This window comes from Podarcis melisellensis, assembly GCF_964234715.1.
Source record: "Podarcis melisellensis genome assembly, chromosome: 5".
Classification (NCBI taxonomy): domain Eukaryota; kingdom Metazoa; phylum Chordata; class Lepidosauria; order Squamata; family Lacertidae; genus Podarcis; species Podarcis melisellensis.
This window is the reverse complement of record NC_138537.1, coordinates 50,497,618-50,510,248: the sequence shown is the minus strand read 5'-3', so window position 1 is coordinate 50,510,248 and position 12,631 is coordinate 50,497,618. Positions and strand designations below refer to the sequence as shown.

General features: G+C 39.7%; 1 protein-coding gene across 3 annotated transcripts in view; it reads right to left on the bottom strand.

The window, feature by feature from the left end:
* The window catches only part of ATRNL1 (attractin like 1), a 515,103-nt gene that overhangs the window by 358,031 nt on the left and 144,441 nt on the right, over positions 1–12,631 (bottom strand). For all 3 annotated transcript variants that reach the window (XM_081912145.1, XM_081912147.1, XM_081912146.1), the window contains exons 18-19: positions 4,785–5,003; positions 1,464–1,601 (exon numbers count right to left, since the gene is read on the bottom strand). In XM_081912145.1, coding sequence (XP_081768271.1) covers positions 1,464–1,601; positions 4,785–5,003 — 357 coding nt within the window. The remainder of the gene's footprint in view (positions 1–1,463; positions 1,602–4,784; positions 5,004–12,631) is intronic.

The following is a 12,631-nucleotide window of genomic DNA, read 5'->3' as shown; positions in this document are numbered from 1 at the left end:
AGATAGCTAATGCTTCCCTGAAGAATAAAAGCTGCTTTAATATATCACTTTGCCATTCAGCAACTAGTGAGAGCAAAAGAACATTTTGTCAACTTCAGGAAATAAGAAAACTATTAAGAATTATTTAAAGCTTCATAAAACACCAAGAAAATGTGCAACTGTCAATAAGGGTAGCCATAAATCTTTCACTTGAATATTCTCACAATGTATTTAGCTTTAGCTTATCAAATGTGCACGTCCACATAACCAGTGTTACATTTTAAATTGCCAAAAGGCCAGGAAAGCCCATTAACAAATTAACACCTTCAGTGATTAAAGGGTCCTGTAAATTAACAGATCGACTTAACTGTCACATACGAAATATGTCAGTTAAAATTCTGTGCCTTTTCAATGGATTCAAGATCTATCCTTGCATGAGTATTTTGAACTTTCCATCATAAATGCAGAAGTGGGTGCGATTCCGCACTTCCTCTTACAATGGTCAGATGAGAAGACTGCATTCGTTTTCAAGGTTACACAAGAATGTTTCACTGTAATCTGAAACTGAGCAAGTGAAGAAGGAACACCCCTTGATAAGATCTAGTAACTGGCTCATCCCACTGAAAAGGACATCAGAATGGTACCTGGAATATACCTGAAGCTTGTGTATATCTTTACACCGTAATTCAGAGTTGACCATTAAACAAGCCAGTTTCATAACCCATGACTTGAAGTTGGTTTGTTTAGAAACTAACCTAGCTGCTAGGTCCTAGCCGCTAGGATTCCTGGTTCAGGCATAACATTAAGCTAAGATTCTTTGCAACTGAAAGTAAAATTAACAGAAGTCCTGCTCCCAGCCACAAAAGAAGAGAAGGGGAGCAATTAGCATGGGAGTTGAGCACTTTCCTCTGGCTTATAGAGGCTCATCCACACTGTGCTAAACATGTGCCCACTGCCTCTGGAGCTTGTGATTCTATTTATCATCAAATCTAAATATGCCTAAGAAATGTTCTCCATATTTTCATGCTAACTCACTCAGCCAACCTATCGACACAATAGTGCAATAGCTCCATCCCAAATAGTTCAGCAAACTGTAGCTCAGAGAGGGGAGGGAACTGGGGACATCTTTGCAATTCAAAAAAGCTTACACAGCAACAATCCAAAGGTTCTTTGTGAGAGAACATGACAGCTGATCAGAAGTAGAACCTCTGTCCCATCAAATGTCCTAGCCAATTAGCAGAGTTTGTTTTCACTTTGTACTAACTTCTGCAGTGCAACAAAATGGAAAATTCAGTACGAAAGTGGAGATATTTTATAATCTGGTATAAATGGAATTCATTAGTATAGCAGCTAAAGTAACACATTTATGGATTACTCCCTAAATGTCAAATTTAATGTTTAGTATTTTTTTTAAAAAGTAATCCATCAAACTATGAAATATTTTTCCTGATATTCAATTATGAAACAGTTTTAAAGGCACTTACCTGTACACTGCCCACCGTTTGTTGGATCTCCATAATATCCTGGCATACATGTTTCGCACTGTTTTCCTGTAGTTAGGTTTTTGCACTGATCACAAACATTACCATTAACACAGGTGCTATGTCCATTGCACTGGCAAGCTGCAATTAAAAAAAGACAGAACTAGTTTTTAGCAGAGAATGAAAAAGAAGAGCAAAATACTAATTCTATCAGGAGAGGGAATAAATGTGTCTCTGTTAATTCTCCTTGACCTCTCAGTGGCTTTTGCTACCATCAACTATGGTATCCTTCTGGAGCGGCTGTCCGAGTTATGGGTGGGTGGCACTGCTCTGTGGTAGTTCCGGTCCTACTTGGATGAATGTTTCCAGACAGTGCTGCTTGGGGAGTGTTCTTCAGCCCCATGCAGCCTTCAATATTGAGTTTCTCAGGGTTTGATTTTATATCCCATATTGTTTAGCATCTACATGAAACTGCTAAGTGCTGTTATCCAGCGGTTTGCAGTATGTTGTTGGCAATATGCTGATGACGCACAGATCTACTCCTTTACATCTACAGGTGAGGCAGTGGATGTGCTGGGCCATTGTCTTGCCTAGGTAATGGGCTAGATGAGAGCCAAGAAACTGAAGCTCACTCTAGATAAGACTGAGGCACTGCTAGTGGACGGTTCCCTAGATTGGATGGATGGGAGGTTGCTTGCTCTTGATAGAGTTACACTTCCTCCGAAAAAGTGGGTACACAAATTGAGGGTACTTCTGGATCCCTTGTTGTCACTTGCTGTCACTTGAGGCTCAGGTGGTCTCAGTGGTGTGGAATACCTTCCATCTGCTTTAGCCGGTGGCCCAGCTACATGGCTATCTGGACAAGGACAGAAAACTACTATGCTCTGAGATCTACAGATCAAGGACAGTATACAAATTAAACAAAATAATAATAATTCCTCACAAAAATGATAACAGAATGATAACAGAATATTGTGCTTAGTACTTTAGAAATAATGGAAGGTTTTAGTGAAATTAACAATTTGAAACTAGCTAGCAGAGGACTATAAATAAAATACTGCAAGTGATGTCATTGCTTGCAGTTCATTTATTGAATAAAATTACCAGTTAATGAATAAAAGAAGAAAGCAATTTTTCCTGCACCCCTCGGAAGAATGAAGCACAAGAGTCCAGGAGTTGGTCTAGTTTGATGTCAGAAAGCAAGGATAGAGTGTAGTCTTGGCTATTTATAATGTTATTAACACACTCCGCTGTATAGTTTTCAGTGCTACTGCCACCATCCCAAGTGACCACTGCTTCAGTTTTAGTCTTAATTTAACCCCTTTATCATGTCTAGGATCTTTATTCCATTTTACCATATACTGTAAAGCATTCTCTACAGCACCATTAATCAAGTGTCCAACTTCATACTGCTTAATCCAAGAGTGTCATGCTAGGAGAGAAAGCACGGCTCTGATCCTAGAACCTTCAATAATACACTTGAATATCATATACTTCATTTTTCCATTCAGTTATAGGAACCATATACTGAAGTACTAATGTACTCAGCTGCACAACTGTGATGAAAACTGTTTCTCCCTGCTGTTTTTACATTGGCTACACTAGACAGCAGCTATGTGTTAAATGAGTGAACAGAAAAAGTTTTCTTCCCACAATCCAATGCCTTAAGTGCCTTTTTCACTACACTGCATGTTTCACCTATTAAACAGATTATGCTTCAGTGCTTGTACAATAATCAGAGGTTAATAAGGGATTAGTCTCATTCGTTTTTTATGAGCAGATGTTACATTCTTTTCTTCACGGAGCACTGCTAAATTGTTTTGATTCGGCATCCATTGTTTCTCTGTTATTGAATTATTTCTTGTAACACTGATTAACTAAAGATTGTAACACTGATTAACTAATTTAATAAACCTGATGATGGTCTCAAATTTAGGAATAGTTAACGTCACTTATTAGCTTTGATATTTATCTGGTCTGTTACAAATGTCACAGTGCTAAATTAAACCAACTGATCAGCAATCAATTCATTATTTGGAATAGTATTACTAGGACTGTGCTGAATGTTCATGAGAGTGTACCTGGGCTAAAGAGAAAAAAGAAAAAGAGAGTCTTCATCAGGATGCCCAAGATCATCCCTAGACACCAACCACACAAGCATGCCTTTGTTTCTCTTTGCTGCTCCACTTGGCATTGGTGCTTTAGTGTCTTTCTTCCTATTCTTTTTTTAAAAAAACCCTACTTGCTGCCTATATCAAGCCCAATAGCCAAGATGACCATGCAACACCATTGAGTCTATTAGGTCTGGATACTTGAATTGTCTTGTGCTGTCAAGCTAATAGCAAGAAACATTGCATTGCCACTGTGTTCTGAATGGGTATCAGGGAAGAGCATGGCTGTTATTCTATGAGCACTATGGTTTGCAGATGGTTCCCTTAAAGTTACCTAACACTGGGGCCATTTTTCACAAAAGACAAAAATGTTCATGAAAAGTGCCTCCCCCATCTTAGCTCTGCCCTAATTGTCCCAACAGTTACTAATATAGTCTTTCTGCTTTGATAACTTAGTAAGAGAGCATGCAGAGAAGGGCAAACATGCAGCTTGAGATTCAGACGGTTGTGACCTGTAACTGTATTCAAGGGAAATTCTTAAACCCAACTTGTTCATATAAGCCTTTGAAAATTGATTATAAAAGTATAGTGGTTTTGATTTATTTTTATTGTGAGTTTTTGTGTTCTGCATATCTCACTGGATGCTTGAATAAGGAGTTAGATTTATAAAATTCTAAAAATAATAAAATACAATTAAAGATAGGGATAAAAGCCTATATTGAGTCCTCATTTCTTCCTTGCTGCAGAACAGCAAATCTCTTCAGGATTTTAACTGCACCGAAATTTGGTTTTTAAAACTTACTGGTGAAATGAGAAGAAATTGCAAACCCATGATGCTTAATCACTTGAGTCAGGAGTGGTGTTGACTGTAAATGCATCAAGATGTGAAGTTCCAGAACCTCTATTTATTCTGTAATGAAAAACTGCCTTTGTATCTAGCTGAGGTATCTATGATCTATTAATCATGGATTAGAACCAAATTAGAATAGCTGAATAAGTTCAAGGGTTCCACATAAATCTGCTCTAGAGTTCAACTACTTTTCCCTTCTGCCCTTGACTTTACTTCTTCCACCTACTTGCTTCTTTCCTCTGCTTCCATTTATTTTAATATTCAGAAACTGGCAGAAGGAGTGTGCATATATATCTCCTACCCAGCACAACAGTTCTTTAATTTAATTGCATCTAGGTAACAATAATAATTAGGAGATCCTACCTGGGCACTGGATAAAAGACCAATCATAATTTTTCTCTTTGGGACAAAGATTGTTGTCAAGAACCATCTCAGTAGAATGTATCCCATTCAACTTCATTGGCCCCCTTGAAGACCCTTCCACACAATGGCCTTTGCCTGTGTTGCTGGGATCGTTGCACCATCCACATCCTGGGTGTTCCAAACATTGTCCACAAGTTCTCAATCCAGAGCAGTTTTGAGCTATAATACACAGGTTATAATCAACAGTCTTTAAAAGCAGAGTATCTGTGAGAGGTCTCTAGTACAGTTAATGTTCTGAAAACGGCTGAAAGTAATTCAACTTTTCTGCAAGCCTTTTATACTGCTTTCATGCCAGTTATTCTGAAGAAAAGCATACATTACTATTGCTATAAAGGTGATAAAATACTGAAGATATAATATCACAAGCAAAAGTTGTTTCATCCCTCTGAAGCAGATGTCCACAACAAGGTATGCAATGTCCTGTTTAAGAGGTATATACCCCCACCTTTCTGCACATATATAATTAAGGCATTTAACAAACTAACGCCACATCTAAATTTACCTAAACTTCAAGTGCAGATCAACAGTTTTATAAGCAATAAAAACCAGCACATCCAAATTCAATAGTATTAAAAACATGGAAATATATAGTGGTTCCTAAGGATACAATCCTACAACCCATGGGGGTGATTTGGAAGACATAAGATAGTGTGAACTTGACTTTCTATAGCCTGTAGAGAGGAAGTCTTCTACCAAAGGTCCTCCTTGGACAGTGGTGCAGCTCTCCATTACCATGACTGTCCTACATGACCCAAAATGGAGTTGTTTGGGAACATACCAGAGTATGACAGGGTGTCGAAGAATCTTCAGGAACCTGGGCTCCCACACTCCTTTCTCCAGCCAACATATTTCCTGCCCCACAAGCAGAGCCAAAAGCTACTCAAATCAGTAGCTGTTGAGGTTCATCCCTTCCCCTTAAGAGTTTCGAAGAGTTTTGTTTCTTCTAAAGAATTTGTTTGGCTGATTATATATTTTCCCTAGTAGTTTGAGAGTGATTCCCAATTTAGTTCCAAATGGTGAGATATATCAGAGATAACACAATGTCTTTTTACTAGACCAAGTCCTCTCTCTCAAAGCACTTATGTGTGCCCATTGGGATCTTGTTAGAATCTTGAGCTCTCATTTTACAAAACAATACCAGAAACAACTGTGTGCTCAAAAGTTTCTACTTTCCAGAGTTCAAGTAATAAAAATAAGGTTGGTAATCTGTCAAGTCCCTTGTTTTTCAAACACACTTCACCATTTCAGGCTGCAACTCTAAACTCTACAGGATTTAATTCTGAGCAAACTTGCATAGGCTTGTTCTGTAAAGGAGTGACATCATTTTAAAGCTTGTACAGCAGAATCATAAACAAGTTTACTCCAAGTTCAGTCTTGCTGTGTTCATAGAATTACAGTCATCAAGAGATGAATTTTGAGAGAATATCCTGGATTGCACATATTGTTCAGTAAAATCTTTTTGCTATTGGTCTTTATGGGTTAAAGGTACAGTGGTACCTAGGTTTCGACCATCTTGGAAGTCGAATGTTTTGGTTTTCGAACACCAAAAACCCGGAAGTAAATGCTTCCGTTTTTGAACGTGCCTCGGACATCAAATGGCTTCCACTGAGGTTTTTTTTCAATTTTCTCTATTGAATTTGCAGGCCACCCTTTGCGCCTCAGTTTTGGAATGTTTCAGAAGTTGAACAGTCTTCCGGAACGGACTTCCGGAAAAGATTACTTTCAAAAACTAATGTACCACTGTAATGTGTTCACAATCCTTACAGATGACAACTCCTTTCTCCCTACTATACATAGGAAAAGGCTCAGGCAAGCTTTATTGTCTCCAGCTAGAATTCCTGACAAACAGAAAGCCAGCAATAACAGACCACACACAAATCTAATGAGCCATATCTGGAAACAGAGGATGCTCTTGATAAGCAGGGAACCACCTAAAATGGTGTGCCATGACATATCCAGGGGCTAGGGCAACAGTTTAGTCAGTGTATATGGGCTATTTGGCTTTGCAAGGCTTCTCTGACCTGCACAATGGGCACAGGCCTGATACTTAGTTGATAACATACAGTAATTTACGTCTCATACCTTTAGCATAAATTCATGTGCCCAGGGCAGCTAATAAAGTAATAAGATATAAAAAGTACAATACAAACACATTTTTTAAACAAAATAAAACAGAAATATGTTTTGCCTAGTGCCTAAATGAAATGGAGAAGAAAGTCCAAGCAGACTTCCTTGAGAATAGCATTCCAAACAGGCAGGGAGCGAGCACTCCACTAGTGACCAACAAGATGTTAAACTTAAACTGATTTTTTAAAAACAAAAAAATTGAGTAATTTTGAATAGTAGCTGTTTTGTGCACAGGGGACACTTTCTAGATCAATGTGCATGTTTCCGAGCCCCTCGGCGTCTGCCACAGAACACCAGTATGCTGCAAAGGATTCAGAAACATATTTTAGGACCCCTGGGGACTGGCCAAGCCTGTTGGCACTAGCCATCATACCACATTAGGACCCAATCACTTTTGGTACACTCATCAGGGGAAAAAACCAGTATACAATTTTTTGCCAAGAAGCATTCTATCAATGGGAAGGAAATAAATTACATCCTAAAGAGGGGAAATGTTCTCAGAACAAATTGGCATGTAAAAAATTAATCATCACTGCAACATGGAGCATGAATTAATAGCAGCTGACAATGCAATGAAACAACACCCCCCCAAAAAAAGAATCAAAATGCAATTAAAGCTTCTATGTTGTAGGTAATGTGCACCACACTAAAGGCTGATTAGGATGTTTATTTTCAGTACCAATTCTAAAAGATGCAGAGAAGGAAGAAAGAGAAGGAACCTGACCTATGCTTTTAGCGTCATTTGAAGGGTCACATAGATTTGAGCAAAAATATCCCACTGACCACTAGAAGATACTCAGCAGGTTACATGTGTGTCTGTGGACACTCCCCACACTTAAACTTTAACTGAACTAGGAGAAATATACCCATTAAGTTACACATATTTGTCTGTTGCAACATGATGATTTTCTTCTTTATTAATGTAAATCATTTTAATCAATGGAAGCCTATCCTTCCATGTCTAGCATGGGTTCCGTTAGTTGACACATGTATAACTTCAGTATTATGCTTCACACTTGGCAATAACATTTAGGTTCTCTGACGATCACCGTTAATGTTCTAAGTCAGTGGTGTCCAAACTTTTCAATGGGCCAGATTTGATGAAGTGAACATATTGAGCTTTTTTTAGGATTTTACCCCAAATTTGTTGAGCTTTCTTAAGGATTGAAGTCATCGTTGACAAACTTATTCCTTTTTTGGGGGGAATGTCCCTGTCAGGGAATTGCCATCAGAGCAAGAAACGGAGGCAGGGCTCCTGAGCGATGCCGGAGAGGGGACGGGCAGGGGGGAAGGATTTCAACGTAACACCCATAGAGCAGAGAGGGAGATGGAGGAACTGGTGACAGGGCTCCAAGACCCTTCCCCCGAATCTAGTGGAGAGAGCGCTGGGACGCCCCTGCCTTCCCCTTACTCTGCGTTCCGCGCAGAGAACATAGGCGGAGACTCGGGGTCAAACAGCTTCTATGCTGGAAGAGATTCAAGAGACGCCCACTCTCGGATTCTGCAAGTGACTAACAGGTCACGGAGGGCGAGCTCCGACCCTAAGCATGGTTGGCCAAGCAAAATAACTGAACTGAAGTAAGGTTACGCACAAGTAACCCCTCACATCCATTACAGTCCCCTGAAAGTTGTTGCTCACTGAGGGTTAAATAAGCAGGCAAGAAACCCGCAGGCAGGAGGGTGGGAGAGCGAGCCGCACGGGAGAGCGAGCTGCACACCAGGCACCCAGTGGCCACGATAGAGAGCCGCACGCAGGGCGCCTACACGAGCCGGCCAGCGGCCAGAAAATAGAACAGGGCGCATGTGCGAGCCAGCTGGTGGGAGGTTCCAAGGGTTGATGCTGGTGAGCTGCAGCTCTCCGGTGATGCATTGGCTCCTGGGCAGAACATGCCGAGCAGCAGGCGCTCGGGGGTGGCAACAGATTCATTTCTCAGAATTGCTTGGGGGTCCGGATTAAATCAACCGGGGTCCGGATTTGGCCCCCAGGCCGGACTTTGGACATGCCTGCTCTAAATCAATACTAGTAAGAAAGCAGGCTCAGACAGAATTTGCCTACAAAACAATCACCTGTGGAACATTAATTTCCAATTTATTAAAAGGCCGTATGAGCTTCCACATATCAGACTTTAGTTATAACTTTGATGAAGTGGGATATATAGAATTAAAACAAAAGCGAGTTAAAGAATCTTCTACTAATGGCAATGTAAAGGAGAAGAGCAACTGGAAGGCCTTGGTCACAAAGAACCTTTTGGAACTTAATGCAGACGGTTACCATTAATAATCCTGGCTGGTGCAGTTTATGCCAAAGCATAACCTGTTCAGAAATGATAGCATTATGTATTTTATCTCTAACACCATCATAAACCTTACGGTCTTGGAACTTTAGAGGATCATACACCCTTCAGAGCAGATAAGAGGATGTGGGGGTCTGAAAAAGGAAGAAAGGGAAGATGGCAGTCCCATTTGTGCAAATGGACATCCACTGTGCAAGCGGAATGCCCCAACTAGATAACACCCTGTTTTATACTTTTCATAAAATTGACCTGTTTGAAATAAATCTGGGCTATAGCCATCATGCCCTGTTGAGTTTCCCATGGGCATTTTACAAGAAGAGTTTCAAGACTAGATAGGTCTTCTGTCTCATCCAGCGGAGCTCCTTTAACGATCTTATGAATTCTTAATGAACTCAGTATTTTATATATTACCATTTTTAGATTATGTAAATGGTTTTTCAATGCATATTTTATACTATGAATAACATATGTAATTTTATATTAGGTAACATGGCTAGTATAACTGATATTATGGTTAATACAATTTGTATTACATATAATACATGCTATTCTTGTATTTAGACTGTTGTAACATAGTTTTTGATGCACTATGGGCACAATGGTTTTATGGAAAATGCAATACAATGTATATAAACAAACCAACTATTCTACATGTGGGCCAAAATGGTGGCATTTATATAAACCTCTGCTTCTACTTAAGTTTCTTACATTTATAATTAAAGGTTCTCTCTGGACTGCCTTCTATCAGTCTGTTATTTTTCAGATCAGAAATGATTTCATAATAATAGTACTAGCATACGAGCCATTTGCAGATACAGATTTAAGAAAGTTTCTTTGTTCTTATTATAGCACATTTTTAATAGAAAATATTTCTATTAAAACACATCACTCTTGTTGACCCTGGATTTATATTACCATTATTGACATTAAGAGAACACAATGCCCTCCAGAACAGCAGGGATGCTAAACCATAGTGCAGAAACAATAAACAGTAGAATGGTAACATCCTGTCCTGCTATTAAAGGAAAGCATTAACAAAAATTACTGGTGCTGTAGCAGCATTCACTCCTTTAGAAGGAAAACTTAAGGAGCTAACTACATATTTCTTGGCAGTCATCCACTGTTTTCCCCATAATACCACAGTGCTCTTTGGAATGCTAATATATCTGATGAAGTAGAAAATTCTTGTATTGAAGTCCTTGCATAATAAACTAGTGAGTCTAGTCTGTGGCAAACCTTTTTTTTTGTTCTTAGACAAAATTATACATTTGTGGGGAAAAGCCTATAACTACCCCACTTTTTAAAACATGAGATCAAAATGCAGAATGCGACAGATACACAGCCCCTTTGGGAGTTGAAGAATGAGCAATTTAGGGCAGGGATCTGCATGTGAAAAATATAAAGGAAAAATGGGATTGAAAGCTGGCTCTTTAAAATCCTCTTCTCTCTTCTCCCAATCCAAAGAACAGCAGAGGGTGACTTTAGCTTGCTGAACATACTACTTAATCACCACTCTAGTAAATGGTGCCATGCTACTATTGCACTTCTATACAGAACAAAAGGAGCAAACACAAGCCTTTCATACTTTGTATGCCAATGCTTTCCAACAGCATTCATGTGATACTGTAGAAAAAGGATGAAATAATAATATAAACTACAGATATAATATAAACTACATAGGCACCAAGCAAAAACATTTCTCTTTAACCAGGCCTTTGGCTGATTATCATTCCATGTCCTTTCGAAGGGAGGTTATTGATTTGTTTTTGTTCTTTTATTATGTATTTTGTGTTCTCATTTTGCATTTTGATGCTGTGAACTGTCCTGTGACAATAAACAATAATAATACAAAGCACAAAGAAAAGGTATGTGTTAAGTTGCTCAACTTTGGCTTACCATTACATGCATTACATACATACATACATTACAGGCTCCTATATTCCCTCCACACACACCTTCCTCTGGCACAGCTGTGTGGAGATTGAAAGCCTCGCTTCTTTCTTCAGTTCTAAACCAAAGTTTAGGGTTATACCTCAAACCTAAGTTAATCTTCACTATGTTGCTGTTTAGTCATTTAGTCATGTCCGACTCTTCGTGACCCCATGGACCAGAGCATGCCAGGCACTTCTGTCTTCCACTGCCTCCCACAGTTTGGTCAAACTCATGCTGGTAGCTTCGAGAACACCATCCAACCCTCTCATCCTCTGCCGTCCCCTTCTCCTTGTGCCCTCTATCTTTCCCAACATCAGGGTCTTTTCCAGGGAGTCTTCTCTTCTCATGAGATGGCCAAAGTATTGGAGCCTCAGCTTCACGATCTGTCCTTCCAGTGAGAACTCAGGGCTGATTTTCTTAAGAATGGATGCGTTTGATCTTCTTGCAGTCCATGGGACTCTCAAGAGTTTCCTCCAGCACCATAATTCAAAAGCATCAATTCTTCGGCGATCATCCTTCTTTATGGTCCAGCTTTCACTTCTATACATCACTACTGGGAAAACCATAGCTTTTACTATACGGACCTTCGTTGCAAAGGTGATGTCTCTACTTTTTAAGATGCTGTCTAGGTTTGTCATTGCTTTTCTCCCAAGAAGCAGGCGTCTTTTAATTTCATGGCTGCTGTCACCATCTGCAGTGATCATGGAGCCCAAGAAAGTAAAATCTCTCACTGCCTCCATTTCTTCCCCTTCTATTTGCCAGGAGGTGATGGGACCAGTGGCCATGATCTTCGGGTTTTTTTTTATGTTGAGCTTCAGACCATATTTTGCGCTCTCCTCTTTCACCCTCAATAACAGGTTCTTGAATTCCTCCTCACTTTCTGCCATCAAGGTTGTGTCATCTGCATATCTGAGGTTGTTGATATTTCTTCCGGCAATCTTAATTCCGGCTTCGGATTCATCCAGCCCAGTCTTTCGCATGATGAATTCTGCATATAAGTTAAATAAGCAGGGAGACAATATACAGCCTTGTCGTACTCCTTTCCCAATTTTGAACCAATCAGTTGTTCCATATCCAGTTCTAACTGTAGCTTCTTGTCCCACATAGAGATTTCTCAGGAGACAGATGAGGTGATCAGGCACTCCCATTTCTTTAAGAACTTGCCATAGTTTGCTGTGGTCGACACAGTCAAAGGCTTTTGCATAGTCAATGAAGCAGAAGTAGATGTCTTTCTGGAACTCTCTTGCTTTCTCCATAATCCAGCGCATGTTTGCAATTTGGTCTCTGGTTCCTCTGCCTCCTCTAAATCCACCTTGCACTTCTGGGAGTTCTCGATCCACATACTGCTTGAGCCTTCCTTGTACAATTTTAAGCATAACCTTGCTAGCGTGTGAAATGAGTGCAATTGTGCGGTAGTTGGAGCATTCTGTGGCA